This window comes from Carettochelys insculpta, chromosome 8, assembly GCF_033958435.1.
Source record: "Carettochelys insculpta isolate YL-2023 chromosome 8, ASM3395843v1, whole genome shotgun sequence".
Classification (NCBI taxonomy): domain Eukaryota; kingdom Metazoa; phylum Chordata; order Testudines; family Carettochelyidae; genus Carettochelys; species Carettochelys insculpta.
The window spans coordinates 10,763,907-10,782,872 of NC_134144.1; the positions used below are offsets into that span (position 1 = coordinate 10,763,907).

The 18,966-nt window shown below is 45.7% G+C and overlaps 1 protein-coding gene across 2 annotated transcripts in view; it reads right to left on the reverse strand.

The window, feature by feature from the left end:
- Positions 1-1,959: 1,959 nt before the first annotated feature.
- The window catches only part of NRP2 (neuropilin 2), a 129,775-nt gene continuing 112,768 nt past the window's right edge, over positions 1,960-18,966 (reverse strand). For both annotated transcript variants that reach the window (XM_075001349.1, XM_075001348.1), the window contains exons 16-17: positions 7,557-7,625; positions 1,960-5,491 (exon numbers count right to left, since the gene is read on the reverse strand). In XM_075001349.1, coding sequence (XP_074857450.1) covers positions 5,184-5,491; positions 7,557-7,625 — 377 coding nt within the window. In that variant the 3' untranslated portion in view covers positions 1,960-5,183. The remainder of the gene's footprint in view (positions 5,492-7,556; positions 7,626-18,966) is intronic.

Consider the following 18,966-nt stretch of genomic DNA (forward strand, 5'->3'; position numbering starts at 1 on the left):
GGCTCACCACTGCAATCAGGCTTTGCTGGGCTAGGCCCGGCCTGGGCTGCTAGTGTGGCACAAGCTACTGCAATGTTTCTCCCCATCCTTTTTCCTCGTGCTAGACAGCCCAGTTGCAGGGCAGTTGGCCCCTCCGCTCCAGGCGGTTGTTGGCGGCATGACGTGTGGGATCAGAACTAGCGGTGGTGCTCATTGGTGACAGCTAGCGCTGTTAACTGAGCCCAGCAGCTCACGTCACCTATCACAACTCACACCATTGTAGGAAGGGGTGGGTTACAGCTGACCTAAGGCTATTCAAGCTACAGGTTGAACTGCTCTCGTCTGGCACCCTCAGGACCTGACCGATGCCGAACGAGAGAATTTGTCTGCTGACAGGAGGGCAGTATTGCCTAGCACATTACCAGCACTTCCACTGCTTACTGGGCTCCAAGACGACTTTTGGGGTAAATTGCAGCTGACTAAGAGCACAGAACCCTGAGGGCCAGGCCTGGTGGCTGGAAACTAACTTTGTGAGCCATGTGAAACGTGGCCACAGCTGTGGTAAGCGGTCGTCTGGGTAACGAAATTCATGCCGGATTACCGATGTTGCCAGGTGAGCGAGGACCGCATTAGAGAGGTTCAACCTGTAGAGCGGCAGAACAGCCAGTCTTTTGCCGTGTCCAGTCTCCTTTAAGACCAGACAGAGGTGATTGGTGAGGGAAGTCCTGGGGCCACCAGCCATGTGCCCCCACTCCAGCTCAGGGAAGGGCTGGGACAAGCCCTACCCCCCCCCCCCCGCCCCCGCACAACCCGCCTCGCCTCGCCTCCCCCACCCCAGCTGAGGTGGCCTGGGGGATAGTGGGGCCAGCACTGGCAGCAGGGCAGGGGGAGGGGGTGCGCCCCTCCCTCGCAATCTCCAGCAGGGAAGGTACAGCATGGTGGCCGCACCTCGTTTTACGCCACCAGCTAGGCGGTGCCTTTTCCTGCCAGGGCAGGCCTGGCCCCCTTCCCTGGAGCGGCACAGCTGGTGAGCAGCACGATCTGGGACTGCCTTGCTGTGCGTTCACCGCTGGTGCCAGTGTGTGTGTGTGTGTGCACGTGCCCCATGGCTGCTGGCCACAGGCTTTGGGGGCATACATGACACCTTGTGTTCTCCCCCCCCACCCCCACAACCCGAATATCACGCAGGCTTAAGGCAAGAACTTACCTCAGCAGCGCGACTGCTGCAGATTCACCTTTGGTGTCCTCCTGTGGAGCGTTTGCCTCAGGCTGGGAGGTCAATGGGCTGCTTGGGATGCTCCAGTCAAGCCCACCCCCGCCATCCCTTTCCAGTATTAAATGACGCAGCCAAAGGCCCCACACCCTGGACTTTCAACCCCCCTCAAGCTGTGGCATGTTTCACATGTGGACCCCCTCTGCCTTACACAGCGCCCTCCACTACTCGCTGGTAACAAGCCGCCCTGCCTGGACTCAATCAGTACTTTTGTCCTTACTGCGCCAAAGCAGGGGCAGGATTCCCACAGGGTCAGATGTGTCAGGGTCCGGCAGGGCAGCAAGATGTCAGTAAATGAAGCCTAGTACCTGCCAAGGGCCTCCAGCCCAGTTGTACCATACTGCCTCGGGCCTCATCCTTCTACCCCGCCCCACCTTCTTAAAGTTGTTCTACCGCCTGCCCTAAGGCCCCCTCCCAAACACCATGCCTTGGGCCATCCCTCTGGCCCTGGCAGAGGTCTTAGTCTTACAGTTCCCCAAACTGCACCAGTGTGAGCAATAGCCTTGCCCTGTATCCACTGCCCCAAAAACGTCACTCATCAACCCCCTCCCCCCAAAACTACATTTCCCTGGGATCCTTTGTGTTAACAGGCAAAGCCAGCAGCGCTGGGGCGGGGGGGTGGGGCGGGGGGGATTGTACCACTCCCTCCACACTCCTCTCTCTTACTTTTACATTTTTCTTTTACAAAACAAACTGGAACAGCCGCTCTTCTGTCATATTTATTAAATAGTCATTTTGAAGGGTTTTTATACAAATCATAGAAACACAGTTTGATTTTTCTTTTTTACATGAAAGCATCACAGTTAAAGAGCTGACATCCTTCTGGCCTGGCTCAGCCAGTGAATGGGTGACTATCTTGCCCTGCAAACCTTGGAAAAGTTTAGCTTCTGCATATGGTTTCTTAAGAGGTAATTCCCATGCTCACCTCCCTGCAAAACAAAGTCAGTCGCCTGCCAACTGTGCCTGTGAGTAAAGAGACCCTGACACAGGGAGCGCATGGCAATAACAGACTACAGCAAAGGCTTTATTAACACTGCTTGAGTGGTGTATTTTGGAAAGGGCATTGTGCAACACCATGGATCAGCAACTACTTTGTATGACAATACACTGAATTGCCTGCACCAATTATATTTTCCCTGTTAAAGTTTCACACACAAACACTGTATCAGAACAGTAAAACACAGTGCAGCCAGTGAAGTGTTACCTCTGCAGCATTATTGGCCTGGTTCTGCTGAGCAAAGGTGCACCATCAAGACGCTGTACCAACCACCATGGCATAGAAATGCAGGACTCGTTGTGGGATGTGCTTTTCCATGACGCACAGTTTGGCTCGATCCCTCTCAAATTAGTACCAGGCTCAGCCGTACTCTCATGTCACAGACCAGAGCTACAGTAACACTATCCAGTCCCACGTAATCATTAACATACACGATACAGAGAATTCACATGCGTGCGGAAACACACACAGCAGGCTGACTCTATGTATATACGAACTCGCCCCTTCTAACCGCCTACTAGACACTGTAACGTTACTGTTACGATATATTAATGACTATTGTTCCCACAGGTTGACTTTTATAGGTAGGTGACTGTGGTCATTTTCCATTCACCCTTCCCCTTTTGTGTGATTAGATGCAGGATAACATTGTTGAGGCATAGCAGCAATCGGTCTTTGAAATGGTCTGATACCTTTGCTATCCCTGTGTGGGGGCATTTTTTGGTAAAGGAATGGGTAGTTTGTGTGTGGAGAATGACAACATTAAAGGGACCAATTTTTCAAACTAATAAAAGGGCTGATCTTGTGTGAACGTTTTTGTTAGGGACATGACATGGTCAATGCACTCTGTGTGTGTTTGTGTCATGACTGCCAACTTCCAAGTTAACAATCGTGCGTGCTTATTTTTCAGGAGGATTTTTTTTTTCCAACTACATGCTAAGAGAGCGTTTCATGAACCTCTCAACATTAAGATGCATGCTGAGCTAAAGCACCCTTGAGTCGTGCACATACTCATTCGGCTGCATGTGCGTTCACTCCAAATGCTGCTCATTGTACTGAGCACTTGTTCTGCGGGCTGGCTTGAGCAATGTAGCACGATGCCCAGAAAACTGAGATTGTGCAAAAAAAAAACCAAAAACCTTACACCCAAAAAATGCAAATAGCCTCCCGCCCAAATATTTTGTCATCAGAAATGAAAAGCCAAACCAGGGCAGGTGTCTCACAAGAAGATCCTGGAAGATCACATGAAAACAGGATCTATGGGCACATTAAGAATAAAATTGCTGGCAGGGTTCCTGCTTCCATATGGCTAACCCATGTGCGGTAAGATAGAAACATAAATAGAGCTACCCCAGCTGTATTAAAACTGAAATAATGTCACTCGTGAAAGAAAGGATTTAAAACTTTTTCTTTCATTACATTATAGTCATAACACATATCTTATGTAGCATGATCTCTCTCTCTCTCTCTCTCTCTCTCACTCACACACACACACACACACACACAAAATCAGCCCACTTGCAAATACAGGGATGATATTTCAATTAGGCTCTACCCAGTAGAGCTCCAATGAAGACTATATTACAAAGAGGAAGATGAGGGGAAGGATGAATGCCTGGCTTGGAGTTTGATACATCACTGATCTCTAGGTATAGAAATGATATGGTTTTCTAAGGCACTTGATTAAAACCAAACAAAAGAACACATAATTTTGTTGGTGGTGTTGGCAACAGGTCAGAAGCAGAGCAGCTTTGCTTTGAAGGGATGAGAAGGTGCCTGCATTTTGGTCTAAACTCTTACTTCCTGTCCAAACTGGAGTCTTACAGCTCATGTCTTTGACACTATGGAAAGCAGATGATGTTACCATAATCCAGAGGAGAAAGGATAGTTACCGCCTTAGTAGAGCAGTCAACTAAGCTAAGTGTATGGGGGGTCTCACTCACACCCCATCCCACTCCACAGTATGGTGGATGATTAATAGGTTATTATTCTTCCTTTTTATTCTGTGTGGCCATCACATTATCAAACTATTTAAATATATAATATATAGCAGACCATTCTCTCAAACAAGCCATCTCCAGAGTCTTGGAAATCTTGTGTCTTTTGTTTGCTACCACTTTCTCACATATACTTTAAAAAGAATGAAAGAAATAAAAAGAGCCCTTCTGAGGAAGGCTGCTGCTGTTTCAATACAGGATCTGGATTTAATAAATGGCTCTTATTCATAAATCGCTTTAAGGCTCTTCAGCTTCTCTCTGAGGGGGACTTCTGTGTGACTTTCTATTTTGCTTCTTACTCTCAACGAAGCACGCCTGTTTCCATTGACCCGAGAAGTGGTGTAATTCTTTCCACCCCTGCCCCACCTGGATATGGAATGCTAAAGGCAACAACACGCTTTCATCTTAGGCATAGAAACTGCAGCTCGCCGGGTTTGCGTAACGTGCACGAATAACAAATCCCTTAATTCAAAAGACTATCTGAATGGGCACAGAAGCTGGATGGGTTTTTGTGTGATGGTCATTTCTAAAGATACGATGGCTGAGGAATTTTCAGCCACGTATTTGGGAAAGGAAGTGGGAAATAATGGTCAACATTTTATTTCTCACGCCCGAAAGATAAACCAACATTTCCTTGGACATGTCTCAGTCACTCACAGAAAGGGGGCAGGGCCAGTGGGGAGAGGGCATCTGAGCTCCTTTCCTTGTTCCAGCATGGTTTTCATCGTTAACACCATTATTTAGATACCAAAGTCCTGGCAGATTGTAATCCTTTTATGGGAGTCTACAACTGTGGTTTACCACATGGGCCACATGCCTCCTTCTGTATTCCAAACGGGTTCGAGATTATGGCATTCCATTCCCATAGAAAAAAAAGTAATCTTCACCAGCTGTTCTTGCTGGAATGAAACGTCACATGTGATTCCGTTGCAATCAGTCATGCCTCAGAGCAGCACTTCTGGTGGTTCGTTTTGACCTTGTGCTTGATGCCATCATACAGCTCGAAGTTATAGTTCTCCAGTGTAGTGGAGCTTCGAGAGGACAGACCCGTATAGGAGCATGTACAGTAGAGCAACAACCCAGCACAAATGGCCCCTAGGAGAACGCCAAGAGAACTCATAGCTATGATGGTGACTAGGATGGGATCCAGAGTGTAGAGCCAGCTCTTGTCTTTGTCCAGCTTTGGGGTTACGGGGGAGTTAGAGGAGAACAGCGAGGCGTTGTTGCTATCCAGACCAAAATCATCTGCAACGTAATTGACATTTATTAGCCAGATATCATTTTTTCACCTTAAACTTATTTGTAAATAACAGTATTGGCCACGGTCGGAGTTAGGATCAGATCCTCAGCTGGTGCAAATCAGCAGAGCTTTAATTCAGTCAGTGGTGATATATCAATTTATTCCAGCTGGGGATCAAGTGCAGCTGTAGTAAGAAATCGGGTTTCTTTGGGAATGACCTCTCAGGGTTCTGTCTCTCTGACCTGTCAGAGCACCCATACCTAATGTGCTCCATTTACAAGTCAAACGGCCTTGTGAACTCCAGTTAATGCTTTGAAGCTCATTGCCTTTTGTGCCACCAAAATACAGCTTGTTAGTGTTGCAGTGCTGAGAGCAGTAACAGAACATCATATTTTCTAGAAATGTAGCTGCAACTTGAATGGTTAATAAAAAGGCAACAGGACAGCAGATGTTTAGTAACAGGAGGGCTTTTACATAACCACTTTTTTTTTTTTTTACCCTATCACATATTAAGCCCTTGAGAAATATACAGAGCAGGTGTTAAGCAGCATCAATGTAAACTTTCCTGTACTAGGTACCTCTGTCTTGACTGAAATGGCTCCTTCGTCTGACAAAGTCTTTTCCTATAGCACTGGTGTCAGTGGGAGCTTGGCCATTCACGGCAATAGGCACATGCTAAGGCCCATCATTGCTGGGCCGTATCACTGTTGGATTTCACTGAAGGCAAGGCTGTTACTTGTAATTACTACTGCACTATACTTCTATCAGTCACTGAGATGATTTCGCCTATAGAGCACATGTTCAGAACCCCGTACGTGCACAAATTAATACTCACAATATCCCTTGTGAGGCAGTGGGATAAGTATTATCATTCCAAAGCCACCTAGAGAGAACTTCCAGACTTCAAACCTTGTGTTCAGGTGAACTTTAGTTATAGAGTGCACAAAGATATAAGAACCAGATTCTCAAGTGCCTTGAGACTGGCTTCAGTGGAACTACACTGATTCTCCAGTTGAAGAGGCGGCTTATTATTCTGACAATCTTCTATACATTATAAACTCTGGACAACAGAGGAGGGTGGGTTGGTTTGGGGGAAGCAATCACCAAATCTCATTCCAAATCTTGAAATGAATCCCTAAGAAGCTTTGACATTTTGTAAAGTTCTATATCTAAGGCCCAGGTCTCCCTGACTGAAGAGCTGTCCTCATCCTATGCTGAAAGCCACCAACAGGCTCTCAGCAATTCTGCCAGCGTCTCCTAAACTGATCTGGCTGCTGTCTTAATTGTAACACTTCATGATTGTGCAGAACTTTTCATCTGCAGATGTTAAAGTACTTTACTCTGGAGAGACAAGTATTTTTATTCCCCACTTTGGAGAGGGGGAAACCAAAACAGAGATATTGATAACTGGCCGAAGGTCATGCATACAATGAGCCGCTAGCAGAGAGCTCTCCTGATGGGCACTGGTTTGCTGTGACCTCTAGCTTACACTGCCTCCTCAACTTTTGTCATCAAGCTGTACCTCTCCTAGTTCAGAGCCAATATCATGCATTCTCAACAAGTTGTCATGTGGCAGAAAAGTTGGAGCATGTGAGATTTTAGCAGACCAGCCATTCAGAGCCCACCTGATAGACAGTGATACACCTGGGAATCCACCCTACAAATGATAGTTTACTAACAAATACAGAGGACCAATTTGGGACTTGTGAAAGGGCACTGAGGGGGGTAAGGTGTTTTCTGGTTGGCTGTGAGGATCAGGAAGAAAGAGTCAAGATGAATGGGCTCCCTGGGGATTGGAAGACATAATAACTAGAGAAAGGCTTTAACCAGAACCCCAGGTTCCAAGTATGCCCTATCTCTGGGATCTTTCATTTAGTTTTATGGCTTGCCTGTAGGCCTGAAGAGTTCCAGCCGAACCCGTTGGATCCAAATACTCTTGTACTTGAGGAAAGTTTAGACCAGAATCTAAAAACTGTGGCTTGTACCCTTCTCCAGTAATAAGATCAGACTGTGATAATACAGCATAAGCACCCCCCTATATTGTCTTTCTGAATAGCATTTTATACTCACTGTCTTCATTGTCATCTCCAAAGTCTTGCCCAGGAATTGGAAAGCCCTCCTCTAACCTTGGGAAGTCCACTAGAATGACAAAACATGGTTTTGGATATTGACAACAGTCACTTTATGACGCTTGTCATGTCTGAACTGTATCAAAGTTTTCCACAGCTCTGGCTAAAGTCAATGAATAATACAGAGCATACAACAAAACGGTTGCTTCATGGTACGTTACATCACATTTCTTTTCCACTAAATGACCAGCTTTAAAAAAAAAAACAGAAAAAAAGAAACAGGGAGAAAAGAAAGAAAGCCGATAATCTGAATACCACTGAAACATTGTCACTAGTGTCTTCGTAACGGCCATAACTCATTATTAATATGGTCATGGGTATTATCCTTAGAACTTTCAATAGTATCTTAGTGCCCATCATTAGTTGCCATTAATGCTAGATCCATTTAACACACTCTACATTTCATCATCCCACATACCTCTTAGTGGACACAAAGCCCAATGACCCACTTTCTCTTTGGTTTCAAATAAATTCACAGTAATTTAAGGAAGTCATGTATCATTCTTACAAGTTTTAATGTAAAAGCTAGAGACACAGACCGAGCAAGACAGGGAGATTTGTAACTGGCTGTCCATATTCAGACTTTTATGGTAACATCTCTCTGATCCAAATGCCTTTTAGTGGTGACATTTCTTTTTATTGTTCAGCATAGATCAAGCCCTACTAACCAAATGTGCATTCCTTATTTGGAGTAGAGCTAAATTACTTTCCAATACAATCTTTCCAGTATTGGTTCTAGTCCCGGACAAATGCTTTTATCTTTAAACCTGACTACCAGACTTCAAAACTGATTGTGGGGTGTCCTCCTGGAGACATTTAAAAATATCAAGCTTGTGGAGCATGCAGCCACCTGAAAATCAGGTTCCGAAAACGTGCCTCACGTTACACACGCCAAAAAGAGGCACTGGAAGCACACGCCCCCCTCCTCCCCGGGACAGGGTATCTTGCACTATTTGCAAAAGAAGAAACAGACTGAAGAAAAAGATGTCTACAATTTAAAAAAAAAAATCATCTAAAAATGATAGGGCCAAAGAAGTGTAATAAGCCTGAACAGTAATGTCGCCCAGTTCTAAGATCCATTGTAAAAAATTTCAAGCTACTGATTAAACCTAAATTACTGTGTTTGTCATGAGACACTTTGTGAATCAATGCTACATAGGTGCCTCTGTTCAGAAATGTGTATAGTGATCTACTGCTTTCAAGAACTCCAGCTTAATACTGTTAATTTAGAGAGTTAGGGCAATTTATAGCTCAGAATGACTAAGCTTGACAAGAAGGGGAAAAAGACATACACACATCCACTGAGTAGTTTGAACCATTACCCCCATCGACACTTATCAAGAGGGAAAGAACTTCAGTGCCTTGGCAAACAAAATCAATAGGCTATCCATCACTGCCTCCGGGTCCACTACCCTAGAAGCCTTGGTTATACCAGCAGCACTCTGCACCTCAAGGGAATCTGACAAAGCCAGTTGTTGCCCATGAAAGTTTCCGCTCCAAGAAATCTATTAGTCTGCAGGGTGCCATAGCACTTCTTGTGTTTTCCACCTGAAGAGAACCTGTGGGTCCCAAACTGAACCCTTGTGTCCCACGCCCCCTTTGGGCCCCCACCATCATTCCAATTAAGGAGAAATTTGATGCAGTTCTCCTTCCAAACATATCAGGGTTACTCCTCTAGGGCCACAAGTATAAGTGTGGAAATACCTCAGTTTTGGGGTGCCCAACTGGAAACACCTTAAAGAGGCCAGAGTTAGTGAGGTGTTATCCTGTGTAAATCAGGCTTCTTTAAAGGCAATATAGGTAAAAGTAGTTCATCTGGCCTTTAATCAGGGCTTAAGAAGCGCAAGGCACGCCTCCCTTCATGGGCCTGGTGGGTCAAATTCCCACCTGCTGTAAACAGTTTGTTCTACCGCCTTTCGTGCTTCACAGCCTCTTGTGGAGAAATGAGTCCAGAACTGGGACTATAAGGAAAGCACATCCTCGAGGCCATTGCAACAATCCTGCCAAAAATGTTCAGTTCCACCACTGTTATGATCACACTTCAAGAGCAGAGCAATGATCTCCACAATGAAATGGAATAGGTTATCGGACACCACGGCTTCAAGCAGAACGCTCCCATGTGGAGTGGTCACAGAATGAACAGCGCTGCTTCTAGATGGTAATTCAGGTGCTCTGTTTGAATCAGGCATCAAGGGAGCAGGAGCGCCCAGGATGGGGCAGTACTATCTACATCCCCCCCCAGCCTTTGGGTCTGATCCCAGACCCCACTAAAGTCAATGGGAGACTTTCACTGACTTCATTATGCATTGGACCAGGCACCTTATTTAACATGAACCAACAGAGACACTCTGCAAAGCCCGTAGCTACATCTACCCTAGAGCATTTTGGTAACAAAATTCGGAGTGTCCACACTAAAAGTGCGTTCTGTCAGCAGTAACACAGAACATGACACTTCTGTCAACAGCCTTCTGCCCCTTCCCCATGCGGCAGAATGCTTTCCTCAACATAATCTGTTAACAAAAAAGCCATGTGGCCGCTCCCGAGGGGGGCCCTCTGTCACCAGACAGGGTGTCCGGGTCACTGTGCAGCCCTGTCTGCTGTGCTTCCGGTTGGCTGTTCTGTCGAGGGAGGGCTGGTCAATCCGGCCTCTCTCTGTCCACAGAGCGGGTTGTTTTTTCGATCCCCTTTGCTGGATGCCTGCAAACTGTCAACAGGCGTTTTGTCGGATGATCTCTTCTGACAGTAACTTCTGTTGACAGATCGCGGTAGTGTAGACATAGCCTGTGAGTTTGGGATTATGACTTTTTGAAGCATAAGGAAGTAGCATGGTATCTACAGGCTATCTGCATGCTTTTGTAGCTATCAATAGGTTTCTCAGTCCATATCTGGAGATAAGCCCCAAATAGAACCCCAGGTCTAAAGCATACTTAAATTTTGGACACAGAGTTTGAGCTTTGCATGCTCAGGCTAAGCAAAATCTAGCTCTTTCAGTTGGTCTCTCAGCATTCGTTCAGCTCTCCAGGAAAGACTGGAGACTGACAGCAATATGCTTAACACAAATGCTATTGTTTTTCCAGGCTACTTATTTGCACAGCATTTCCCTTTACCCTCATTGTTCACTAAATGGTTCCTTTAATTTTCAACTGAAGATGGGACTAGAAACACAGAAGGGACGGTTTACGTCCCGTATAATGCTTGGCGATGAAACCAGAAACCCAATTAATTAAGCTGATGCCCAGCTATCAGTAGCTTTTCAAAAAAGATGGAGCACATTCACCTAAGTCTGAGCATTCTAAGATTTGGCCTGCCCAGATGGAAACATTTTAGGATCTGAAGAACTGCCCGAGGGCCTCTCATAAATATTTGGAATTGTTCATGTGCAAAAATCACTCAGAAAGGGCTTCTTCAAGCTAATCATCAATCAAGAAACAAGAGGTCAAATGCTGCTGTCAGTTTCACCCATGCAACCCGTCTCAAAACATGGATAGCGTGAGCATAAGTTAAGCTGAAATTCGGTCCATTACCTGAAGAGGGAATTCTCTGGACTCCTCTGAGGCAGCAGCAGAGATTTCTGCCTCGGGGTATTCCAAAGCCTATTAATTTTGTTTGAAAATGTATTAGAAACTGAACTCTGTTTTAGTTTCTTCTCAATTAGTTTTGGTACACAGGAAGGAACTAAAAGCATATCAGATAAGCAACACTTCTGAAAGAGTATCAGTCCGCTCGGCCTTAAAGCACTGGGGAAAACTTGAATAAAGAGAGCATTTATACAAAAAGCTATTGACTGAGTTAGCCACTTTTCTCTATTTCCTTTGCTAATATTGGTGTTTTGAGGGCCTTCTCTCCCACGGTCCATTTCCTTTTTTAGCTCAGTCCTGTAGCAAAGCCACACACCTTTATTTATCTGAGGGAATTTTATTGCCATTGACTTGTTTGTTATCAGGCATCCGCTCCAATATACTGTTTATGGCTGCAGCTACTCTTCCCCCACTTTTTCTTTTTCCATCCCAAGTAATTAGCCAAATTGGCCTCCGAGCTTGTGCGACCGAGGCCATCAGACTCGCGTCCAGGTCTTGATGGCTATGTGCTCCCTTTGCTGGAAACAGCCCTGCATTTGGCATTAATTAGCCCCTTCATTGACAAGTCACAGCACAGATGCGAAGACCTGAGTGGGCCATTTGAACGGACTCCTTGAGTGTACTCCCTCTAAGTCAGGTCCAAGGCATGTTTTGGGCAGTAGGAACAGGATTTCTACAGCTCGCCTGTGCATAAAGAAAGGGTTTTCATTCTCAAAGCGCCATCCATCTGCTGTCTCTCACATGTACTAAATTCACTTGATGTTTTAAATGAACAAATCATTGAGGAAAGCTATGCAAAAAAGTTAAGTGAAACGCTATTTCAGTATGATGCATTTGGAAGCTCTGCCTGGCTTGAAAGGCACTTTTTAAGACTATGTGGTGAATTATGGCTATGAACCTCTAGCTATTCAAGCTGAAAAGCAGTAAAGATGAAGCCCAACGTAAGTGATGGCTTTCGAAATGGCCGGATGCCTAGCAGAGACTGTTATCTATTGTATCTGAGATCACCGCCAGCAAGCTAAAAGGCTAATTTACGAATCCTGAAAGAGGAAGATAAAGCAGTTTTAATCAATGTAGCTGAACCATCTTCTATAGAATACACATACCAGCTCAAGACATGGGGAGAGCAGGACAGAGGTTGGCAGTTTCAGAGACATTAGGAGGTTTAATATTTATCGCGCTAAAAAAGTTACTGAACGTAATAATGCTCACAGGGGGGATGTGATATAGGAGGCAGCGTGCTGATGCTTTTTTGTTTTTTTAGCTGTAGCTCAGATTGGGTTAATGGTGCAAGTGAAAACAGCATAGAGATGTCATTGTAGTCTGGCACCAATATATATGTATGTCTTGGTCACAGCTGGGTAAATGGTTTTACAGGCACCCAACCAGCCTTGCATTTGGCTAGGAAGGTCAGTTTCAGTGCAGTGGCATTGTTGAGGGACTGACGCTTGCTAAACATGACATCTCAAAAGAAAGAAATCCACCTTCATGCTCATCTCTCACGCTTACACACTTATCACTGCCCCTTCTGCTGGCGAGAAACGTTGCCTGGTAAGCCCACCGTGACTGCAATTGAAAAATGAGTGGCTGTACTGGAATATTGGTGATCTGAAAGCCAGAGTAGCGTCCTGTGACCAAACAGTAATGCACAGACCAGCTTGATGTATGAAACTTGGCCATTCAGGGTTACAGTTGTCCTGCCCACCTGTGCACTTTCATACCTTCAGCCATTTAAAATTAATCCGTTGCTTTTAAAAATAGTTAGAAGAATGATCAGAAACCTTGCAGCTTACCAGGGTTTGGGGCCACTACTCTTTTGCCCTAGTCAGAGTGTGGATGACGCCAGTTGTTTTAAAAGGGAGCACCGGGCAATGCATTGTAGTGACTAGCCTTGGGCTTGAAGAACTGTGGCCTACATAGCTGTAGAATCTGTCCATTGCCTTTAACAACTACGGAACTTGAGTTCTGTATTTTTGGCATCTCCTCGATGTTCTCTACAGTTTCTAAGGAGATAACATGGACTAGTTGATAGAGCACTTGCCTAGGACTCAGGACACCTCCGTGCTCTGCTGCTATTCTCAGAGGTGAGCAAGTCACTTCCTTTCCTATTAATGGGGATAATGATACTGACTTCCTCTGTCAAAGCACCTTGAGGTTTATGGATGCTCAGTGGTAGGTATGAGCTACAGATTTAGTAGTGGGTCTTGAGTAAGGCCCTGATTCAGGAAAACACACAGGTCAGCAAAGCTGAAAGTTAAATACATCCTTATGTGCTTTGCTGACTAGCGTTGCGGTTGAGTGTATGAGAAAGTATTTGCCTGGCTCAGACTCGCCATGAGGTAAGCTAACATAGCAAGCTTTGAAAGGTCACTGCTGTAAGCACTCTTCCGTCTGTCTTGTCCATGCACCCATATGCTCAGCTCCATTGTATTTAGGCATTACCACACTTTGGGTCCTCTGCCGTGGGAGTCACACATTACTGGGTACGCCCATGTGGTCTCTGTGGTTCATTATGCACAGAAGGCAATACTAGTACCATGGCACACAACACAACCACGTTGTCCCTCAAAGGCATGTGATGTTGTGTCGTAGTGGGGAGAAGAAAGGGCTAGATTCTATGTACAGAATCTACAGCAGCGTACCAGTGCTTGCACGCCATAACAAAATGCTGTAACTGAAACAAGAACCTCTCTGTTCATAAGGAAATAAGGACCCAATATTATTTGAACCAGAGTTTTAGCCTTTTACTTCCTTTAGTTGTTTATTTTTAGCTCTTTTTGTAGTGTTAGAACATCTCAAATTTATGTCATTTTGTTCTGACACCAAGAAGCAGCCTGTATGGACCTCCCAGGACATTGTTTCATTCACGTCCCCATGGCAGTGTTTGCTCCCGAGGTGTGATCGCCAGATTGTTGTGAGGTCTCAACATGAGAGAACCTTTACAAAAACACACTGTATGACTGGTTGCTAACTCATATGCTTAGCAGCTGTATTTCATACTGAAATATTCTCACCTTTTCCTTCCTGAATACTACGCACCCTGAAGTTACACACACAAGGACTAAATCACTGCCAACTTTTAAATTAAAGCCATGTTTTGGATAGAGCTTAATGTAAAGGTAAAAAGCCTCTTGTATCAGTTTGTCACTCCTGCTGAGAGTTGTAACTACTGTTCGCTGTATTTAAACCACCTCCTGGCAACTCAGGCCTGACCACAGAAAGGGGTGGGATGCAGGACCATGTATGTCACTGTGGACACAATGCCACAACAGCTGGAGGAATAATTCCCAGCATGGCAACACATGCGCACCCTCGTTCTGCTCCAGTCAGAATGTTACAAATAGCTCCAGGGTTGTGGTGACACAGGGGCGGTGGTGGCTTGACCCAGCTACACCCAATTATGTACCTAGCCTGTTGTAGCTGGGCAGGGGACAAGTCCCACCTAGCTACACTGCCATCATTATGCATGCTGCTGGATCTAACGTGCAGGCATGCCTTGGCATTTTCCACCTGTCAGATGCTGTGTGCATGTAGCTACAGGGCCATTCTCAAGCGCCTGGCGCATGTTATGGTCTTGAGTAGGTTTGAACCTTTGTATCAGTTAAATACGGAAGGAAGTTTTTCTTACTACGAAAGGAAAACAAACGACTGGTGATTCAGACACCCAGGTGCAAAGCTAATCAGAGGGGATGAGAGTGTGAGGGAGGGTCAGGCATCTCTCACTTCCTTCAGACAGCTGCCTTCCAGAGGTTCCCCACTCGCTTCCACTGAAGTCAAGGTCAAGAGCTCCAATCATGTCAGTAATATGGGCTCAGGCATCCAGCCAGGTGTCGCTCAGACATTTTTCCTAACACATGGGCACGGGCAGCAATAAGAACAAAGCTGACAGAATAGATTTAGCACTGATGTCACACCAGTGCTGCCTTTAGCAGGCATGTGGCAAACCAAGGCACCCTCCCTGCCGCTCCACACCCAAATCTTCAGCCATTTCAGACAGACTCCCTGAAGGCTTCTGATTTCTGCCAGTCACCAATGAAAGTTGGGGTGAAATGACGCAGATTGCAGAGGTGGCCAATAACAACCAGATAGACCACCAAGCTCTGTTATGCTCCCCGGAGTTAGAATAGAGTGTGAGTGTCTCCTGCCTTTATGGGTGTACACAGAAACTGTATCCTCAGACACTGCCCGGTCTCCGCAGGCACAACCACCAGATTTTTTTTCTCTCATTCCTTCTTACATACCGAGTAAGCAACAGTCACTGCGACTAGTGCCACCATACTTAGCCAGCGAGGCCGCCGGCTGACGGATGTGATTCACAATGGACTCTTGCATGTGCAGGCCTCGGCTTCAAAGCCAGGCCAGAGTGGGGATCGGGGTATCCGCTTTCCCATCTCATGTCTATTGTGCAGTGAGATGCCCCATGTGGCAACGCACAGATAAGTTGGTGCCAGCTGGTGTCATTTCCAGCTGAGAGACTGCGTATTGGGTGCACACAGAGACCGACCTACTGTCAGCAGGTGCATCTGTAAGACAGGATTGAGTAGCAGTGGCAGGGCAGTCTGAAGCCAGCTTACCCATGCTTGGTGGGTAAAGCTGTCAAGCCAGAGAGGCTTGCGAATACCAAAAAGTATGAGGAAAAGCAGAAGTAGCTGTTCTGCTACCTCACTTAGCTTTTTACCACCCTCCTTGTTGCTGCTGTTTTGGATAGTGGGGAATGACACCATCCCTCAAACTGGCAGTTGTTTCTCTGATTGCTTTGCGGTGGCCATGAGCCAGGATGCTATCTAATCTCGCTTCTGGACCCAGCCTAGAGTCCTTGAGCCTGAGTCTGCTGCCACTTACTCTGGTGTAATTCAGGAAGGGTCATGCTGAAGTCTTGTAAATCCGTCAGTGTAAAAACCAGCATACATGAGAGCAGCCTCTTGCTTCCACCGTTCTTTTCTCTTATCTGTGCATCACCAAGCAAAACATTTCATCCAGCCCCAGCCCAGAAAGAGCCAATGTTACCCTCTCATCACATGGGAAACAAAATCCAGTTATTGCTCCTATCTGCACTCCGGGGTAAGCTACTCTGGAATCAACAGCGTTCTTCCACCAAGGAATTTGGCCAAGTGTGTGGCCAGTCATGTTGCTCAATGAATAATTATTGCACTTTCTGGACCTCTTCTTAAGCAATGGTTCATCTAAGTCACACCCCGCCCCCGCCCCCGCCCCCCCCCCCCCCCGGATATGAAGGAATACAAGAAAGAAGCAGCACTGACCTCTCACCAGCACAGCACAGGGCTTTTTTTTTTTTTAATGCTGTGATTTGTGGTGGCTTCTTTCGTCCTGTTCTACAATTGGTGGACTATTCAGGCAGATGCACACTTAGTACGCATGGTGTTTGTGCCTATTGTTGCATAGTACAAAAGAACTCCAGCCTACAGGTGCTAGCATAATACAGCTAAAATCATCCAACACCTTGGTGTCCAGTGGTACCATACAAGTTGAGTGGTATGAACATAATTTTACGGCAAACAATTAACTGCGGAGCAATTAAAAGCTGCTCTCAGAACTGCCACCGAGTGACACTGGCAGCCAACGGGTCAAGGCCAGAGGCCATGGGGGCTGAACCACCCTCTTGTCCATAGACAACACTGCTGGAGATTAGGAATGAAGACCACTAACAGGGTGGTACAAAGATGTTGGCACTGTCAGTGCCAAGACGGTGTCTCGGAGGTGGCTTATCAGGTAGCTTCAATATCAACAATAGTTAATTTGGCTTGTTTCACAAGCAACTGATATCACCTCACCCACCCTGTCCCTAAAACTGTAGCTATTTTCGAGTACCCCCCGCCCCACAAGTAGTTATATGTTCTATACACAGAAACAGCCATATCACTCTATTGCTTTCTACATGCACCTTTCAGTCTGTCACAGAGCAGTAGCCGTGTTAGGCTGTATCTTCACACACCAACAAAGCAGTCTTGTAGCACTTTAAAAACGAACAACTTAATTTATTAGGATACTAATTTATTATTTATTTCATGGGCCAGACCCACTTCTTCAGCGCTCTCTATCTGTGCTTTTGAATGCCACGTGCAGACAGTGGCCCTGCTTCTGAGCTCACTTACATGTGGCCGTGCCACTTAACTTAGATTTAAGCCAACCTGGAAGCCTAGCGCTTCAGCACTGCTTCATGTTAGTAGGTGCATCTGCAAGACAGGATTGAGGAGCCGTGGCAGGGCAGTCTGAAGCTAGCTTGCCCATATTTGGTGGGTAAAGCTGCCAAGCCACCATGGCTCATGAACACCAAAGAGTGTGAGGAAAAGCAGAAGTATGTTATTTACCCTGCAGGGTGAATGCCATTCAATAGCCTTGCATTCCTGTAAAACAATCAAACGTCCTTTGACCTTGCCTGAAGGACCAGTGGCATTTTAAGGACCAGCTCTTCAGCTGGTATAAATTGCTTCGCCCACAAACAGTCAGATCACTGGTATGTAAGTTAACTACCTTCTTGTTTTGTAGCTAAGCTAGTTTCACGTACTACACGTTAACCACTTGCTTTAAAGTGCCCATTCTCGCCAATGCTACAGCAGAGTGAGATTTTTTCCTCATGCGTATACCTGGGTGCCTAGTATCACCAGCCACTCTACACCTCACACTACAGGCCTGCTACTCATGCTAAGAACTGAACACTTTCAAGGTTTTTTCCCCCCCCTTCCTAAGTCCATGTCTACACTTGCGGACTAGTTTGGCTCAAGCACAGTGGTTAGAGTTTGAAAAAAAAATCCATACTCTGAGCAGCATAGCTACATTGGCCAGAGTCCCTGTGTAGCCAGTGCTAGGTTGGTGGAAGAGTTCATCTGGTGTATGTTTACACAGCAAAGTTATTTTAGAATAATGGCCGTTAGGCTGCAATAATTTTGCGAGGGTCTACACAACACAACCACTATCGCAAATAATTCCAAAATAGCTGACGGCTTATTTCAAATTTGGTCAACCTCATTCTAAGAGGAATCGTGCCTATTCCGAAATAGCTAATTCAGAATAGGGGCTGTGTTGACAGAGAATGCTATTTTGAAATAAAATATTCTGGCGTACTTTATTCCAAAATAAATCTGCTGTTTAGACATAGTATGTCAGATTAGAGCCCCCTAGAAGCGGTGCTGTATTCTGAAATAGGTTCTATTGTGTGTAGACACATTATTTTGGAATAAATTTGGCTTATTCCTGGACTTCTCTTTAGTGTAGACACATTACTCTAGAATAGCTCATTTTGGAATAGCTGCTCCAGCATAAACTATTCTGGAATAATTTTGCTGGGTAGACCTAACCCTGGTGACCTAACTACCGTCTCTCAGGGTGCTGGATTACCTGCACTGTGCAAAAAAGTGTCTCTTCGTGGCCTAGGTGATGTCTACACTGAAGCACTATTGTAGCATTTTAAGTGTAGGCACCACTCTTTGTCACAGACACAAGCTTATGTCTTCCTTCAGTCACACACTGGCTGATTATCTCTCTGTCTGGCAGCATGCTCAGGGTACAGCTCAGTGGGTACATCTCTGGATTAGCACCACAAAGGTGTCTTTATGATGGCCCAGAAATATCTTTGCAAATGTAACTACAGAGTTTGGGTCTGGGCTGTCTGCCCAGAAGAGTGAGCAGCTACTTCCAGGCTTTGCTCTAAAGGAAAGGGATGCTGCTTCTTTACAGCTGTCCCTTCCCAGGAACGCTCTACTGCAGGGGTAAAAGCCATATGTTTTTGTCAAGCTCCATATGTCTTGGTCAAGG